At 39.6% G+C, this 17,052-nt stretch overlaps 1 protein-coding gene across 2 annotated transcripts; it reads left to right on the forward strand.

The window, feature by feature from the left end:
• Positions 1 to 2,003: 2,003 nt before the first annotated feature.
• LOC124276118 (molybdenum cofactor biosynthesis protein 1-like) lies at positions 2,004 to 13,958 on the forward strand. 2 transcript variants are annotated; one of them, XM_046711777.1, is made up of 9 exons: positions 2,004 to 2,327; positions 3,324 to 3,618; positions 6,220 to 6,452; positions 7,492 to 7,563; positions 8,086 to 8,238; positions 8,969 to 9,079; positions 10,044 to 10,164; positions 11,053 to 11,100; positions 12,045 to 13,958. In XM_046711777.1, the coding sequence occupies exons 1-9, from the start codon at positions 2,196 to 2,198 to the stop codon at positions 12,833 to 12,835; spliced, it is 1,956 nt and encodes a 651-aa protein (XP_046567733.1). In that variant the 5' UTR covers positions 2,004 to 2,195; the 3' UTR covers positions 12,836 to 13,958. The 2 variants fall into 2 exon arrangements, with proteins under 2 accessions (XP_046567733.1, XP_046567734.1); XM_046711778.1 differs by having other exon boundaries at positions 2,005 to 2,327; positions 11,053 to 11,127; positions 12,045 to 12,172.
• Positions 13,959 to 17,052: the final 3,094 nt, after the last annotated feature.

Genomic DNA, 17,052 nt, shown 5'->3' on the forward strand with positions numbered 1-17,052 from the left:
TATTGCTGAGTTTGGGTTAACAACAAACAAACGAAAACCTATATGAGTGAACAGTAATTGGTGCGTAATCGACACTAAATATACAAATATTCTCCAGGTCTTCTGCCAGCATGTAGATATAATCTCTCGTTGGTTTTACCAAGTAGTAAACACCGGTATATAGATATTCATAATGTCTAAAAGTGAGACTGACCAATAAGAGGTCAAAACGACTAACCCATATGAGCCAGTGTACCGTCAGTAAGTATCCAAGATGGTTATTACTGATATGAGTCTTTACACCGTCAGACATCTGGGATATTTAACACCCACTTCACATGTTCCACTGAACATTCTGGCTGAGTACACTGTTTGTTTTTTTGGTTTCTTTGGTTTGTTTGTTTTTGTTTTTTGTTTTTGCTGTTTTGCTTGTTTTTTGTTTGTTTGGTTTGGGGTTTTTTGTTTATTTTGTTGTTGTTGTTTTTGTTTTGTTTTGTTTTTAGGTGGGGGGAGTATGTTCTGGGCGGGGGTCGTTCAGTTTGTTTTTTTATGTATTTTTGGTTTGTTTTCATAGCATTAACTGTGATGTGCAGGGACATTAAACTGCATTACAATTGAATAATTGCGACGTTTGTGTCTATATAAATTGGCACGTTACAATTTGGGCCTCTAAGTTGTGAAGAGTAGTCTCCCTTTGACCACTGACAAACTTTCAGAAGTCCAGTTCAGCTTACCGTATTTGTAACACCATTTTCTTTAGCAGCCTAAAAATATGGCTGTACAAAGGCTTGCATATTTGTAATGGTTCTGTCATTTATACTGGTAGTATCGCAAACATATGTACTTGTCTTATCATTTATGGCGGTTTGTGAAGTTTTCATTGTGACATGACATCTACGATTAAGATACAGCTTGTGTAAACCTTTCGACAGTGGTGAAGTTAGTCTCGTACACGGCAAATTTACATTGGGTAATCAGAAACATAAATTACAATACCGATACGTCGCATTAATAGAATAAAAGATGTTGTCATCCTTAGAATATCTTTCTTTTACCGTTACACTCCAATTTCCTAAATTCACAAACAGTTCGCAGATAACCAATTGGTTATGTCATTTAATGCAACCTTCCCGTTTTGACTATGGGCCCTTTTACCTATGTATGCAACCCTGGTAAATATAGTTCGCATTTACAAAAAGAGTGAGTGGGTATGGTTTAAGCAAAATTCCACCAATATCACGACGGGGGTCACCAGAAATAGGCTTCACACATTGTACCTATGTGGAAAATCGAACCCGGGTCTTCGGCGTGACAAGCGAACGCTTAACCACTAGGGTATACCTCACCGCTCCGCAAAAACAACTGTCATCTCTGGTGTGAGATAGCAATAGATTTAGCATAACGGGGTTTACAGAATAAATAGTTTATATTCAATCTGTCTCACACCAAAATTATGAATATGTATGAACCTGTTTATTGGTCGCATACAATGTGTAGATTTTCGGATTATTAACAATTTCGTTCACAATATCCATATAATAATGTAGGTGATGAAGGAAAATTGATTTGATCGTTATTAAAATGAACATATTAAAGTGGGTATTCATATTTTATATATGAATAGAAATGGGTGTAAAGGAGCATAAGGCAGTTATCCAAGGGCGACACCGTGTGGTTACAGGTCGAATCCTAATCCAATAATGATATCAACGAAACAATGGCTTGTGTATCTTATGTTACAGTCTGAATAATATATGCACTGTAATTTACAATCTGCACAACAGAATGAGTTAAATGCGTAGTTTTAATATGTGACAGCTATATATTTCATTAGGTGCCAGTCTGGGATTGCTAGAGATAACACGTTCTATTGAGAACGTCTGTAAACGTCATTCAATTTACCTGATCCGTTTCCGAATATTAAACCAATTCCACATTTTGTACAAAATATACATCAGCCTTCATTTTTGATAAGGTCGCGAAACTGCGCTGGGCTCTGTCTCTTCATAAATACTACATAACGATGCGCAGGCAGAGCCGTGGACCAGCTTACACCAAGAACGTGACATACAGCGAGAAAGCGATGCGTCGCCTCGATATAATGCTTTGAGTGTCTATTGAACGCAGTTAACCGGCGTTCATAGGAATGCTGTAAGCGGGTCCTGTGCTCGGCCACATTTGTGCATAGTCATGGCGAACTGACAATATCAGATACAATGTTGGGACGGAGAGGACTCGAACTTTTCCGACACACGATCTGCCGAGATGGTGCAGAAAACCTCCTTCAGGTGTATCGACACTCTTGTTCACTAACGAAGGCGAACGTCAGCGAGGCGGTGAATGAAAAGGTATCAAGGCTGATAAAAAAGAATTAATTAGAAAACGTATGTCGAAACACCCAATCATCAGATGATCATGTTGTCATTGTTGAGTTTGTTGGCAATTTGTGTTCAACGTATTCAAAACATTCATGTCAGTACAAGTTTTAGAGTCTGTCAGTGTCAGGCAGCGGAGGCAGTCCTCCTTCCTTTTAGAAAATAATTTACGAAATTCGAGATTTCCCCTGTCTCTTACCATGTTTTACTGCATAATCTGTTAACTTTTAAATGATATGTTTTAATGTTTTTTGTTGAAGCATTTTATTATTTTTTTAATGTTTCAGTGTTTTTTACACAAAAGTTATTTTGTTTTTTGGCACAATTGTGTACATTATTTGATCGCTTGACGCTGTTAGACCATCATAAGCATGTGGTCATTGTGTTACTCATTGGAATCATTTTAAAGTGTAGACTTTGAAGATGTACAATACATCTATTATAAATATTGACAAAATGTTCTTGTGTTTCCACATTACATGATAATGTTCTTGGAAAAGTCTGAATCTAGTGTTGTTAAAAAAAACATCTTAATCTTGTCTCCACCTGAATGTCTCCACGTAATCTTAGCTAAGAGTGATTTATCTATGAAACATAATTTATACTTGACTGGAACAGTTCCAAACAGGAGACGATGTTGTATTTACCATCACCTCTGTTACAAGGTGACTAAGTCATATTTTATTTGATTCTAAAGGTCCAAGTACTCACTTGTTGGTCGTGCCATGATTCGTGAGTTCAAAAGTAGTGACCAGAATGCAAAACTTCTGTATGTATTCACAAGTGATGAGAAACGTAGTACTAGAAGTATATAATATATGGAAACACATGAAGTATAAACTCTTTGTCTTCAGCCATGCTATTTGTTCTGCAATGTTCAACTTGATGCTGTGATTCACAATACTTACAGTGCAGAATTTCACTCACTCAATATCATGTACACTTATAATCCCCATTTTCTGTTCTCAGGTAGAGTCTCCTGCTTTGAAACCAAAGCAGAAATCAAATCCCTCGTTCTCCGACTTCCTCACCGATACATTTGGACGTCAACACACGTACCTGCGTATTTCCCTGACAGAGCGCTGCAACCTCCGATGCCAGTACTGCATGCCCCAGGACGGGGTGCAGCTCACCCCCAAGCAGATGCTGCTAAGTACAGACGAGATCCTAGCACTGTCCCAGATGTTTGTCAAGGAGGGGATCACCAAGATCAGACTGACAGGGGGAGAGCCCACGGTCAGGAAGGACCTGGTTGATATCCTCAGTGAGTTAGTTGTCATACCTGTCATTCATTCAAAGATACTTTATGTCTCCTTCTTAAATGAGCGAGTGAGTCAGTTTAGTTTTACGCCGCACTCAGCAATATTCGAGCTGTATGGCAGCAGTCTGTAAATAATCGAGTCTGGACCATACAATCCAGTGATCAACAGCTTGAACATTTTGATTGGGATACAATGACATATGTCAACTAGTGCTGGTATTGGCATACAACCTGCGATACGATACATCACGATACTAAAATTTTAGTCACGACGATATATTGCCAAAGTATTGTGCACTGAAGCTGTGATACGATACGAATCCCAATATAAGGGTCGCGATACGATACGTATCACGATACTAAAATCTTTAATTCCAACACCAACTATAAAACACCTTAATACCAAAACAAACCATTTTAAAGTATTTCGTTAAGTTTATACACAGACTTTGTGAATGTTAATAACATGCTAGAGCTATGTCTTGACATACCGTATACCGGGAAATTTTCAAGGTACTAAAATTTCGAGGTTTGAGACCCCCAGAGCTTTCGAGGTGATATAAATTTCGAGGTTTGGGGGCCTAAAATATATAAATATTTTAGACAATTTTAATTTCGAGGTTTAATAGAAGAAAGTGGCCAGAAACATGACGTACCGGACCAATACTCACTGAACTATCGGCAAAACTAGTATCCAGTGATAACTGCCGTCTGACTGTTATAACTACTGGTATACCAGTCCATGGCAGAAATAATAGTAATGAAAACAACCCTTTGATCCTTTGTTGTGATAAATGACCCATGAAACACTCTGTCGGCGAAGTTCAAACATGAGGCCATTTTTTCTCAGACGATATTGTTTTTTTAACAACTAACTATAAGCATGTATGCATGGGTCTCTGCTGAAACTATGTTGTTGTTAGAAAGCTGACAAGTTGACCTCTTTAGCGAAACTGACCAACTGCACGGATGCCTTACAGCTCCAGGATGTTTGTGTAAACAAGCCCCTTAAAGACGCGCATTCATCAAACCTGGCATCGCCGATGCAGTCCGTTTGGCCAGAGAGTGACACCGAGTGTATTGACAGTTGGTTTGACTTTACATGTAAGACACTGACTGAATTACATATTTTTGGTAATGCATGTTATTCTGGACCAACAATTACAACACAATTAAATAGTCTCGACACCGTATTTCTGTTGTTTGTTTATTCAGGCCGTTCAGGGTCACTGAACGTTAAGATTAGTTGTAGACAGGCATTACAGAGTTACTGCTCATGTCAGGAAGTCATTGGTTGCCCGCAGATGAAATGCTTATCGATAGGAAATCCAACCCAAAGGTTTGAAGTTCAGAAAAATTCATGGATATAATGTTTTCGAGGTTGCGTTGAAAAAACCTCGAAAATTATATACCTTGAAAATTTCCCGGTATACAGTAGTTCTTGACACAAGAATTTCCGAGAAAACGTCTACTTATGAAGGGAATATAAGTAAGCATATATTTCAATCATCAAACAAGAGTGAGTCTTTTTTCTTGACAGATATTGCGATTCAGCAATATTCGAGTTAAACATCGATGTATCGTGGCCCATTTGAAGTATCGTATCTGGATATACGAAAATGTAAACGTTTGTATCGATTCACTGTGTCGGCGGCCCATGGATCGATGCATCGATGCATATCAATCGTCACACCACTAATGTCAACTAAGTCAGCGAGCCTGACCACCCGATCCCATTAGTTTCCTCTAACGACAAGCATGGGTTACTAGTGATCAACTCTTTCCTTCAAAACAGACCAGGTTGTTATTTTTGTCCTTCATTTAGAGGAGCCTTATGACTCCTTAAAGGTGGTTCTTGCATTCCAAATAGGCCTTATATGCTTAAACAACTTATATTCTCCCCAGGAGCTGAGAATGAGTGGATAATTTAGTACTCTGATCCATTGGCCAGGGTAATTTAGTGATCTGAAAACACTTTAGGCAATTAGATTTGTGTATGACACGTTTAGGGGCGGTGGGGTAGCCTAATGGTTAAAGCGTTTACTCGTCACCGGAAGACCCGGGTTCGAATCCCCACATGGGTACAATGTGTGAAGCCCATTTCTGGTGTCCCCCGCCGTGATGTTGCTGGAATATTGCTAAAAGCGGCGTAAAACCAAACTCAGTCAGTCAGTATGACACGTTTAATAATGCAAATCATCATCATCTTCAAAACCCAACTCAACTCATCCATATTTGATATCACTGTCATTCTATAGGTAGGAGGTTCCACCAGGAGAAACCTTGTCTATGATTTTGTGATATTTCCTAAAATTGGGCAGTGTTTTATTCCTTAGCTGAGACAGTTAGTTGTTGATTACCTGACTGGGCTGTGCTTCCATGAAGACTTGGTCAAGACTGTACTAATACAACTTACAAGTTATGGAGTTTTTTCATGTTACTTATTCTACTTCTTAAGGCGAAAGGGCGGTGGGTAGCCTAAAACTTACATCAAGATGTTTCTTTTCACGAGGGCCCATTTCTTGTCCCCTTTATTGCTGGAATATTGTTAAACTCAGTCAGTCAGTCTTAAGGCGAAAACTTACTCAAGATGTTTCTTTTCAGAGGGGCTTGACAGTTTACGATCTGAAGGTCTGAAGTCCATTGCCATGACAACCAATGCAATCACGTTATCCCGAAGACTACCTCTGTACCAGGATGCAGGCCTGGACCAGCTAAACATCAGTCTCGATACTCTAGTACCCCCAAAGTTTGAATTCATCACTCGACGGAAAGGTTTTGACAAAGTCCTAGAGGGCATCGACAAGGCACTGGAGTTGGGATATGATCCAGTGAAGGTAGGAGCATGCTTCGTATGCTTTACAATAGACATGATAGTGGAAATGGTGGGGAGAGGTAAAATGGGGTTTAAGTTCACAATTACTGCATGCATACTTTAGTTGTTTTAGAGCCCACTAAGATACTTTGCCACAGTTTTCATATGAACACCTCACTCACCCACACTGATTCTCAATCAGAGCAAGCCAGTCATTGTTTTATCCTTTGATGCTGAGCACCAGATAATTTGTAAAAAGTAGTACAAGTCAATTAGGAAGTTTAACAAGTTAAAAACCCTCAAATGGGGGTATCATGGGGATAAATATACTGGAGTCATATCATGTTTTTAGTAGTATTACATAGTAGTATGTAGTTTCTCCAGAACCTACAAAGAATCCAAAATTCCGCTGCCAGATGTATCACCCACATTCATCGTCATGACCATATCACCCCAGTACTACAGTCTCTACACTGGCTCCCCATCTCTGCAAGAATTACCTTCAAAATCCTCATTCTGACTCATGACTGCCTCTACGATAACTTTCCCGACTATCTCAAACATCTCATCTCTGTGTATGTACCTCAGCGAAGTCTCCGATCCTCCTCTGACTCTCTCCTCACCCAACACAGATCTCCACACCAACTATCTGACCGAGCCTTCTCCTTTGCCTCCCCTCAACTGTGGAACTCTCTTCCAAAGGAAATCAGGAACACTTCATCGAAAGAAACTTTTAAATCTCTGCTAAAGACCCATCTTTTCACTGCTGCCTTTCTGTAAAAGTTATATGATCTATCTCCTTCCCCAATATTGTCACAGCGCCACTGAGCATCTCTATGGTGGATATTAGGTGCTTTTATAAATACATTATTATTATTATTTATTATTAGTAGTATATGAAGTATCTCAAATTTCACATGACCATGATTAGAGCCTGGTTGAAGACATGAATGCTGTACACATTTAGGATTTGTTGTAGAACACATTATTGACTACTCTCATTTACTGAGGAAGGTGGTAGCGTGTAGACAAGACTTTCTGCAGGCAGTTTTACATTTCAGGTGAACTGTGTTGTGATGAGGGGCCTGAATGAGGAGGAGATCGTGGACTTCGTGGAGTTCACACAACACAAGGTAGGTGTAGACAATGGGATTCACAGGGATTTACCTCTATCCATCGTCACAGGCTAGTTTATCTCATTTGAAACATGTGACATGTCAATTTGGGGAATCAGAATGAAATGTTTACCTTATCAATTATAAACTGAAAAGTTAATTTTTACTGAGATTACGAGACTGTTGGTATCATTTCTTTATTTAGTGTTTGAACAAAAATAATGTGTTGTTGCTAGGTGTCGTCCTGTTGCTAGGTGTCATCTTGTTGCCAGGTGTCGTCCTGTTGCTAGGTGTCATCTTGTTGCCAGGTGTCAGGTCCTGTTGCCAGGTGTCGCGGTGTCGTCCTGTTGCCAGGTGTCGTCTTGTTGCTATGTCGTCCTGTTTCAGGTGTCCTGTTTCCATAGGTCTGTATGTTGTTGCCAGGTGTCATCTTGTTGCCACCTGTTGCTAGAAAGTGGACATGTCGCGTTGCCAGGTGTCGCCCTGTTGCCAGGTGCCGTTTCGTTGCCATGCATGTATATCTGTATGTTTGATCCACAGAAAGTGGACATCCGCTTCATTGAGTACATGCCCTTTGGAGGCAACAAGTGGAACTTCAACAAGTTAGTGTCCTACCAGCAGATGCTGGACATCATCAGGTCACGATGGCCAGACTTTGACCGGCTCTCTGACCATCCCAATGATACATCTAAAGTGAGTGCCTTGCATCATGACCTGAAAGGAATTTATTTAGACAAATTTTCTTACACATTATTGTACACTAATTTAACACAGTTAAAGATGAAATGCGGCTCATCACTGTGTTCAAGATAGTGTCAACATTGAACCCATTGCAAGTCCAGTGGTTTTTTCTGTCAAGCTTTGTATATCACACTGTAGGTGTCCAGTTGACTTTCCAATGTTAATTATGTTGTTTATTTAAAAAATCAACAAGAAAACGGCTGCATGATCTAGTGACCACTGTACCGAGTAGCAATTTTAAAGTTATTTCCATGGAGTGTTTATGGATTGCTGGCACGATCTAGTACTAGTAGTAGATGGAGTGTTTGCGTTAAGAGTGGAAGGCTGAGAGTGGAAGGCTGTTAGTTGATACTCAGCCAAGTCATACAAAAATGTGAAAAAATAAAACAACTTGTTACCCTGCCAGGACCTTTGCTTCAACGTGATTGTGAGGATATAACATGGACTGGCTGGACCAGAGTCAAAGTGGAGCGTCAGTTGAATGAGGTATGGCATCTCAGTGGGCTGGCACTCTAAAACTGACATTTGTATGGACTACATCACTGGATTAGTGCAAGAATCTTGACTGCGACATTGAGCCCCATTTTACCAGACGTCACCGTTCACAATAAATAGGTTTTTAGTCAGTGCTTTAAAATCAAAGTGTTTAATTGTTTTGTTATTTCTGTTACCATGGTTTCAGGCCTACCAAGTCCCAGGATTTGCAGGACAGGTTGGGTTCATCACGTCAATGAGCGAACATTTCTGTGGCACCTGTAACAGACTCAGGATGACAGCTGATGGCAACCTCAAAGTGAGTCATCATTTCTATACCAATTCACAGAACCCTGATCACGATATAACCCTGTGGCACAACCTTTGGGTTATTAATAGTCTGCATTTTTGACATCAGTGATGCCATTTCAGCCACCAGGGCATCAATCCACAAAGTGATTGTTTTCAGTCCCCTATTTCCATTAAGGAATAAACAACTAGTGTTTTATGAGGCACAGTAAAATAGTGCTGAGAGAGTTACCTTTGAGGGGCACAGCCCTGAGAGCTGAATCCCTCTGTCAGTTGGTCATACATATACCAGAATCCACTGGTCACAAGTAGAATTCTGATCCTGACTTGTCACCACCTGCAAGCAACCCATTTCACCTAAGCAGTAGTTGCCTGAAACCTGTACTTGTGCTTTTCATCTGTTCTTGGTGCAGTTTGCCTTGCAGAGTTCCCTCCCTTAGGAACCTATTATTATGGGTTTGCATTTCGATGTACCCCAAATATGTTTCATGATGGTGGGAGCAGGCAGTCAGAGGTTTTACTGCATTAAATGTACTTGAAATAATGACAGCTCCTTAATGCTTGTCCTATTTTTAGATGATACTCCCATATCTTTGTACATGTTTTTCATAACCCTGACGGGGCGTTGGGGAAGCCTTGTGGTTAAAGCGTTTGCTTGTCACGCTGAAGGCCCAGGTTCGATTCCCCACATGTGTACAATGTGTGAAGCCCATTTCTGGGGTCCTCCATGATATTGCTGGAATATTGCTAAAAGCAACGTAAAACTAAATTCACTCACTCACTCATAACCCTGACAAAATGTAAAAGCACCTCCCCTTGTCAATGCTTATATGTATAAAATGTTTCTGTATGATTCTCCTATTTCCATCTGTTTTCCTCTCATCCTTGTAATAAATGAACGGCCCCTGACTGGAATACTGTTAAAACCTGTGTTACCCAACTCACTACCTGTTTCCTTAACCCCATGGTTGTAGGTGTGCCTCCATGGAGAGGCGGAAGTGTCTTTGCGAGATGCTCTGAGGAACAACACACCGCAGGAGGAGATGCTGGAGATTATTGGGGCTGCAGTCAAGAGGAAGAAGAAACAGCATGCAGGTGCACAGAATCAGGGAGATATTTGTGGGGAATTATGAGTCAGGTTGTGGGGAGTTATCAGTTCCGGTTCAGTGATATGTGTTGAGTTACAGATTTGATGATGTTATGCGAGTACATGGCGTAAATAAGAGCAGAAACTCAGGAAATGAGCAGATGTCTTTGGTATTGGTAGAGCAGACTTCTTGTGGAGAGAGCTTCATGGGAAGCTGATGTCTTGCGGATCAGACATTGTGTAGAGCAATCATCTCATAGAGCAGACATGTTGTCAGGCAGATTTCCTGCAGAGCAGACATGTCAAGCTACTATTCTGTAGAGCAGATATCATGTAGGGCAGACATCTTGTAGATCAGACATATTGTAGAACAGACATGTCAAGCTACTATTCTGTAGAGCAGATGTCATTTAGGGCAGACATCTTGTAGATCAGACATATTGTAGAGCAGACATCTTGTCAAGCAACTATTCTGTAGAGCAGATGTCATGTAGGGCAGACATCTTGTGGATCAGACATTGTAGAGCAGACGTCTTGTCAAGCAACTGTTCTGTAGAGCAGACGTCTTGTGGATCAGACATATTGTAGAGCAGATGTCTTGTAAATCAGTCTTTGTCAAGCAGTTGTTCTGCAGAGTATATGTCTTTTAGAGTGGATATCTATTGCAGATGTCATTTACATCAGACATCTTGTCAAGCAGATGTCCTGCAGAACAGACATCTGGAAGTACAGACATGATGTAGAGCAGATGTCCTGTTGTGTCCGTATCTTGTAGAAATTTATGCATGTGTTATAGAATAAAGACTTTGTCGAGTGATCCAATAGACATATTGTCTTGTAGACTCAGTTCAATGCATTGTAGACTCAGTTCAATGCATAACATTGTATCTTTTCAGGAATGCTGAATTTATCCAAGATGAAAAATCGGCCGATGATACTGATTGGTGGGTGACGATGGTTCTTTTGTTCACGTATGTACATCATTATGTGACACACATATACACAACTCCAAAACTTTCACCTTCGTCCAGATCATCATGCTTAGTTTTACACAGATAACTGACTGGTAATAGCGTTTAAAGCTTACACTTCTGAAATATAAGATCTGACCAATTTTTGTTAATAACATGTATGTGACTGGGATGTATTTAGAAATTAAATAAATTACAAGTTTGTTATATGTGTCAGTTTGTTATGAGCATGTTACACTCCAAAACTTTACAAGTCAAATTTAATATGCAAATATTCTTCTGAACATACCTGTTATTATGGAAGAAAAGATGAATTATTTGCAATAAGTGAAGTTTGGTAAGGACGTGCAGGAACCTTAACCTGCAACAACTAGAGGCCGCAAGAGTCACATAAGCCATCACTGGATTGAAACCTCTAGTTATGAATCTTTCCACCTGACGGCTGCATACTGCCACCACCAAGTTACCATGTTCTTGTTGTTAAATACATACATATTGCACCATAGGCAGGTTGCACATTTGTTATACACTGTCAAATTATCATTGGATTAAAAGACTTGGTTGTGTGTGTCATCCTTCCAAAACAGGATAGGACGTCACTCACTCACTCACTCACTCACTCACTCACTCACTCACTGAAGTGGTATAGACGGCCAGGTCGTCTAAGATGCAATAGTTCGCTGTGCAGAGTTGTGTCCCTTATGTGTTCACAAAACCTAGGATTTTTGGTTTGAATCAGGGTTCGAGGTTGCTAGGTTTGCCTGCCCACGCTCATGAGTGATGAATGTATATGAACTGGGTCGCTTTCTGCTTTCAACATACTTTTAACCAACACACCATCATTTAACTACAATATGGTTCAAAGTTATGTAAAACCAAACACACTAACTTTAACTTTGTATGTTGTTATATTTCAGATCACCTAGCCAAGACTGATCATTTTAACCACCTAGACATACAGTCAGCAGCTTCATCTGTGATACGGCCCATATATAGTAGAAAATGGTCTTATAAACATAAACCTGCCAGTGTTTGTCTTTCAAGAGATATTTTAAGTGTTGCCATGGGAGCCGGGTCTCCCTCCACTAATCACATCAGACTATTTAGTGCCTTTCATAAGTCATATTCTTCATATGGTGATGACAAGATGAGATACTGGGAGGCTGACTTCAAAGAACGCAATAAGGATTTGGAGGAGGACGACATCGACCTTGAGCCAAGTTCTAGAAACCAGCCTCAGTTAACGCACACTGATGAGAAGGGGAGAGCAATGATGGTGGACGTTGGGTCTAAACCAGAAACTGAACGGATTGCTACAGCAGAAGGGAGAATAGTTTTAGGAAAGGAGGTGTTTGATCTTGTAAAGGAAAATGGAATTAAGAAAGGTGATGTTTTGACAGTTTCGCAAATTGCAGGCATAATGGCGGCAAAGAAAACTGCCGACTTCATTCCTCTTTGCCATAATATTCCTATTTCGAAAGTTGAGCTGACATTTACTCTCGAGGAAGAGGAATATAGTATTCGTATCAGGTCGTCTGTGAAGACTAGAGGTCAGACAGGAGTGGAAATGGAGGCCCTGACGGCCGTTTCCATGGCAGCGCTAACCATCTACGATATGTGTAAAGCCGTCACACACAACATGGTGATCAGTGACATCAGGCTGCATATCAAAACAGGAGGACAAAGGGGGGATTATTTCAGGGGATAAATTTTAAAATTTGTTTCCAGTCAGCCCAGTAGGGCCATTGGCCTACCTCATCTTTGTGAAAGTTGATAAGAAGTATGTTACAATGCTTTATAATCGAGATCAAAACAGGACTAATGGTTTCAAACAAGATATGTTATCCTGATTTGTCATGATTAAAATCACACTATGGCATTCATCAAGAACCTCAGCATGTCAACAGCGATTTCATTCTTTTGAGTTCCAATATCAAACATTTTGGGCATTATTCCCACATAAACTGCTGTAAAATTTCCAAGGCCCATAAAGGGATTCAAACCATGGACCTTCTAATCCAAGTTCAGGCACCTTGTCCATATGACCAAGAGCTTAACCCTTTAACAAATTGACAAGTAAGAATACTCTGTGAATCTATGTCTTGCTTCACTGACAGAATAAGATATCACCGAATTTCTGTTCAAGCAGAGTTGAACCATACTCACTCACTCAGTCATCCATTATGTTTTCCATACTTGCACCAGAGTGATTCAATGTGCTGACTTTCATGTTTAGGCAGAGAGATTTCCTTAAGCTAATGGTTCCTGTGTGGAGCATAAGCAGAATTATGAATACTCACCTAAATATACTCCAAAAAATTAAGGACCACCCCAATTTTCAATATTAAAGTATTTAATAGTTCATATTACGATCCATATAATACTTAAATATTGAATATTGGGGTGGTCCTTAACTTTTTTTGTTGAGTATATGCATTAATGCAATAGTAAAGGTCATACATTATTCAGATATTTGAAGTTGAGTTAATGTGTCTTAATGTGTAACTTGTCATCAAGTCTTAAGCCTGTCACATGAGTGTGTCCCACCATTATAACACTGAAATATTTCTACAAATGGTGTAAAACTGCTCTCACTTACTCTCGGTGTCAAATTATTCCAAACTTCAAGACATACACCGACTGTAGACAACATGTCTTCGGAAATATTCCTTTGACTGGTTTAAATCAATGGCTAGTATTATATTACCCATACTTGAATATTAGTGTATATTAGTGGTGGTCCAATTAATTGAAATAATCGAAGATTGGTCGCAGTGGCTAAACGACCAAGCAATCGAACATGTTTTCTCATAATCGAACGCAACCAATCTTGGAACACTTGTTTGCATTAACAATATTTTTCACAAGGTTGGTTTTGTCTGTGTCAATTAAATTTACATTTCATAAGCACTACAAGCTCGTTCCAAGTCATGATTGAATTTATCTTAAAGAATCCAGGAAATCTGTGTTCCTAACATACTAATAATCATCCTTTAAATATGCGAAATTTGCAAATGAATTTTGTGCAATTTGCAAAAACCCATGGTTTTTTCTATATATTTTTGTGTGCATTAACAAAGATAACAGGAACATTTGATAAATGATGCTAACCAATTATTTTCGATGATTGATCGGTTGTAATGGACCAATCATCAATTATTAGATTTTAACCAATTCCCAACACTAGTGTATATCAATTAGTTTATTATGTCTGGTATATCAAAATCCGTAAATCAAAATCTGTGATCTTAACATGTTTGATTAGCCCATATATTGTACATATTTAAATATCAGAAAATGATGGAAGGCTATGTACTATTGATGTATTTAAATATCTAAGGTGTATTTTAAATTTATGTCTTTGTACCCACAGTTTTTAATTAACGAAATCTGTACAAACCTAGCTTTTTATTAAGAGTTTTAAATTCATACACACCTTTATTGTAGTTCTATATGAACTAATGGTAACAGAAGCTTAATGCCAGCCAATGTATTACATGAGAATAATATTAACATAGTGACAATAGGGTGGTGGAGTAGTCACGTGGATAGTGTGTTAAGGCATCAGGGACCCAGGTTCAAGTCCCAACATTTCTGGATTTCCCACCCAGATACTGTTTCGCTTGACTGATGTCAGTCACTGATTTGCCTGGCTCACTTGGTATAGATGTGTTCCACTGAAGCCGGTTTCTGTTGGAAGAGGCAAATGTAAATGATCCGGTGGTCATACTCAATAACTTGATTCATAGATGGTCATTGTTTCGATTGTGATTTTTGCATAATATCAATCACTGGATTGTCTGGTTCAGACTTGATTATTAACAGGCTGCTGTCGTATGGTTAGAGAAGTGCAGTATTTTATCAGCAAAGAATTAAAACTAATGAGAGATATTCTGATTAGGATTTAAGGAGATGGACACTCATGGATGAAATGTTTTCCATTTCTCAAATTGTTTTATTTTTTAAACATTTATGTATCTCGGTGTATTTGTTAACCAGATGGTGATGATTTGTTGATGAAGAAGATGAATAAACAGTTTCCATTTGACTCCCCTGTTTTTGTTTTGATCTCCCCCTGAATGACTTACTCAGGTGTCAGGTGACGTGTATTGGGGTTTAACGTTGTGTTCAAGATTGTTCCACTTTCAAAAGACGTTAAAATATGGTACTTGTTGGTGCCTGCCTAGCGCTCGGCAATTAATGGGTATAGCTAAGATACATAGCGTTCACTATTCATGTCAGTGAACGCTATGTATCTTAGCTATATGTATCTTAGCTATAATGGGTACATCAAGGACTGGTCGGCTCGGAGTCAGTATAATGTGTCTGAGTGAGGTATTCATGCTTCACTGCGGCATGGTATCTCAGTGGGCTAGCACTATAAAACCAGCTTCAGTCTGGGCTAGTACAAGCAGCCGCACATACACATACACACGCATGGACGTCGTCATATGAGCGAAATATTCTCAAGCACGACGTTAAACCCAATTTCACCTCACCTCACCACTTTCATATACCCGTGAAGGTCCGGATTAGAATATTGATCTTCAGTAACCCATGCTTGTCGTAAGAGGCGACTAACGGGATCGGGTGGTCAGGCTCGCTGACTTGGTTGACACATGTCATCGGTTCCCAATTGCGCAGATCGATGCTCATATTGATCACTGGATTGTCTGGTCCAGACTCGATTTTTTACAGACCGCCGCCGTATAGCTGGAATATTGCTGAGTGCGGCGTAAAAATAAAATCACTCACAAATTTCATATGTACTGACCCGTGAAGATCGGGTTTGAATTGGCCTCCAGCAACCCATGATTGTCGTAAGTGGCGACTAACGAGATCAGGTGGACAGCATCGCTGACTTGGTTCACACATTCCATCGTATCCCAATAGCGCATATCGATGATGCTAATCACTTGATTTTCTGGACTACATTATTTACAGACCGCCACCATATAGCTTGAATATTGATGAGTATGTTTATCTCCTGTACATGTTTATTGCTTGAACCCACGTGTTTTTTGCTTGAACCCACGTGTTTAGGGTAAGTATGTCCTTTTGTCCTTTACGAACAAGCGCAAGTTTGGTGTTGCTATTAGAACGGTGTAGGGGAGACAACTCTTGACACGTTCTTGTCCCATGTCAATTCTAGTCTGTACGATATTGAAGTTGAAAATTCTCCAAGTAATACCACTTGTGTTTGAACAGGTTTTGGTAATTATGCCGGATTAGGCTGAGAGGGAATAACATGAACAGTGTTTGAAATATTTTAGAGTTTCAGTCGCACGTTATTCTCCTCCTCCATTGAGTTACTGTCTTAGGGCATCCTGGATTCGCTAGGAGCAAGTTAGACAGTGCTGGATCCTCGATTCTATGTTACCACTCTGGCGGTTTACTGACTTGACGTGAATGTGCGTTTATCTTTGAATACGTATACAGATATTTCCACTGTAGTCAGTATGAAGAGATCAGCGGACTCGAACTCGAAATCTTTGTTTCCCTCATCATGAAACCACTCTATGAAAAGGGAAGAGTTACTTCCCTTCCACCTCATACGTGAAACATGAAAGAACACCTTACTATACATTAGATTAGTACATGGAATTTGCTTATTCTATAAGGAAAATGATAATCAGAAAAGTAATGTTATCTTTTGAAGATAGTCAGAATAATCAAAGGACCAATTCCGTTGCCAAATAAACTTAATTGTGTTCTGTAATGTCTTGAATTATTTAACAGAGTGACAAAAAGACACTTTCTTCTCAAATTAGCATTTTATTCCACATTTGGGAAATGTTTGGTCGGCGGATCCGTAAGCGACGTAATAAAATTAAACCGCTGAACATTGCGGCTAAATATGGTGTTAAATACAAACCGCCCACTTAAATTAGCCTACGCTGGGCCTGTACTCGTGTCGTGCAAGGA

Source organism: Haliotis rubra, unplaced genomic scaffold (genome assembly GCF_003918875.1).
Source record: "Haliotis rubra isolate DU_JTF1 unplaced genomic scaffold, ASM391887v1 Scf206, whole genome shotgun sequence".
Lineage (NCBI taxonomy): Eukaryota > Metazoa > Mollusca > Gastropoda > Lepetellida > Haliotidae > Haliotis > Haliotis rubra.

What these genes read in the sequence shown, in the direction of transcription:
- LOC124276118 (XM_046711777.1), top strand. Translation starts at nt 2,196, where the DNA reads ATGTTGGGACGGAGAGGACTCGAACTTTTCCGACACACGATCTGCCGA. An exon ending in TGGGATATGATCCAGTGAAG is followed by an intron (nt 6,453 to 7,491) that starts GTAGGAGCATGC and finishes TTTACATTTCAG; the next exon opens with GTGAACTGTGTTGTGATGAG. An exon ending in TCGGCCGATGATACTGATTG is followed by an intron (nt 11,101 to 12,044) that starts GTGGGTGACGAT and finishes GTTATATTTCAG; the next exon opens with ATCACCTAGCCAAGACTGAT.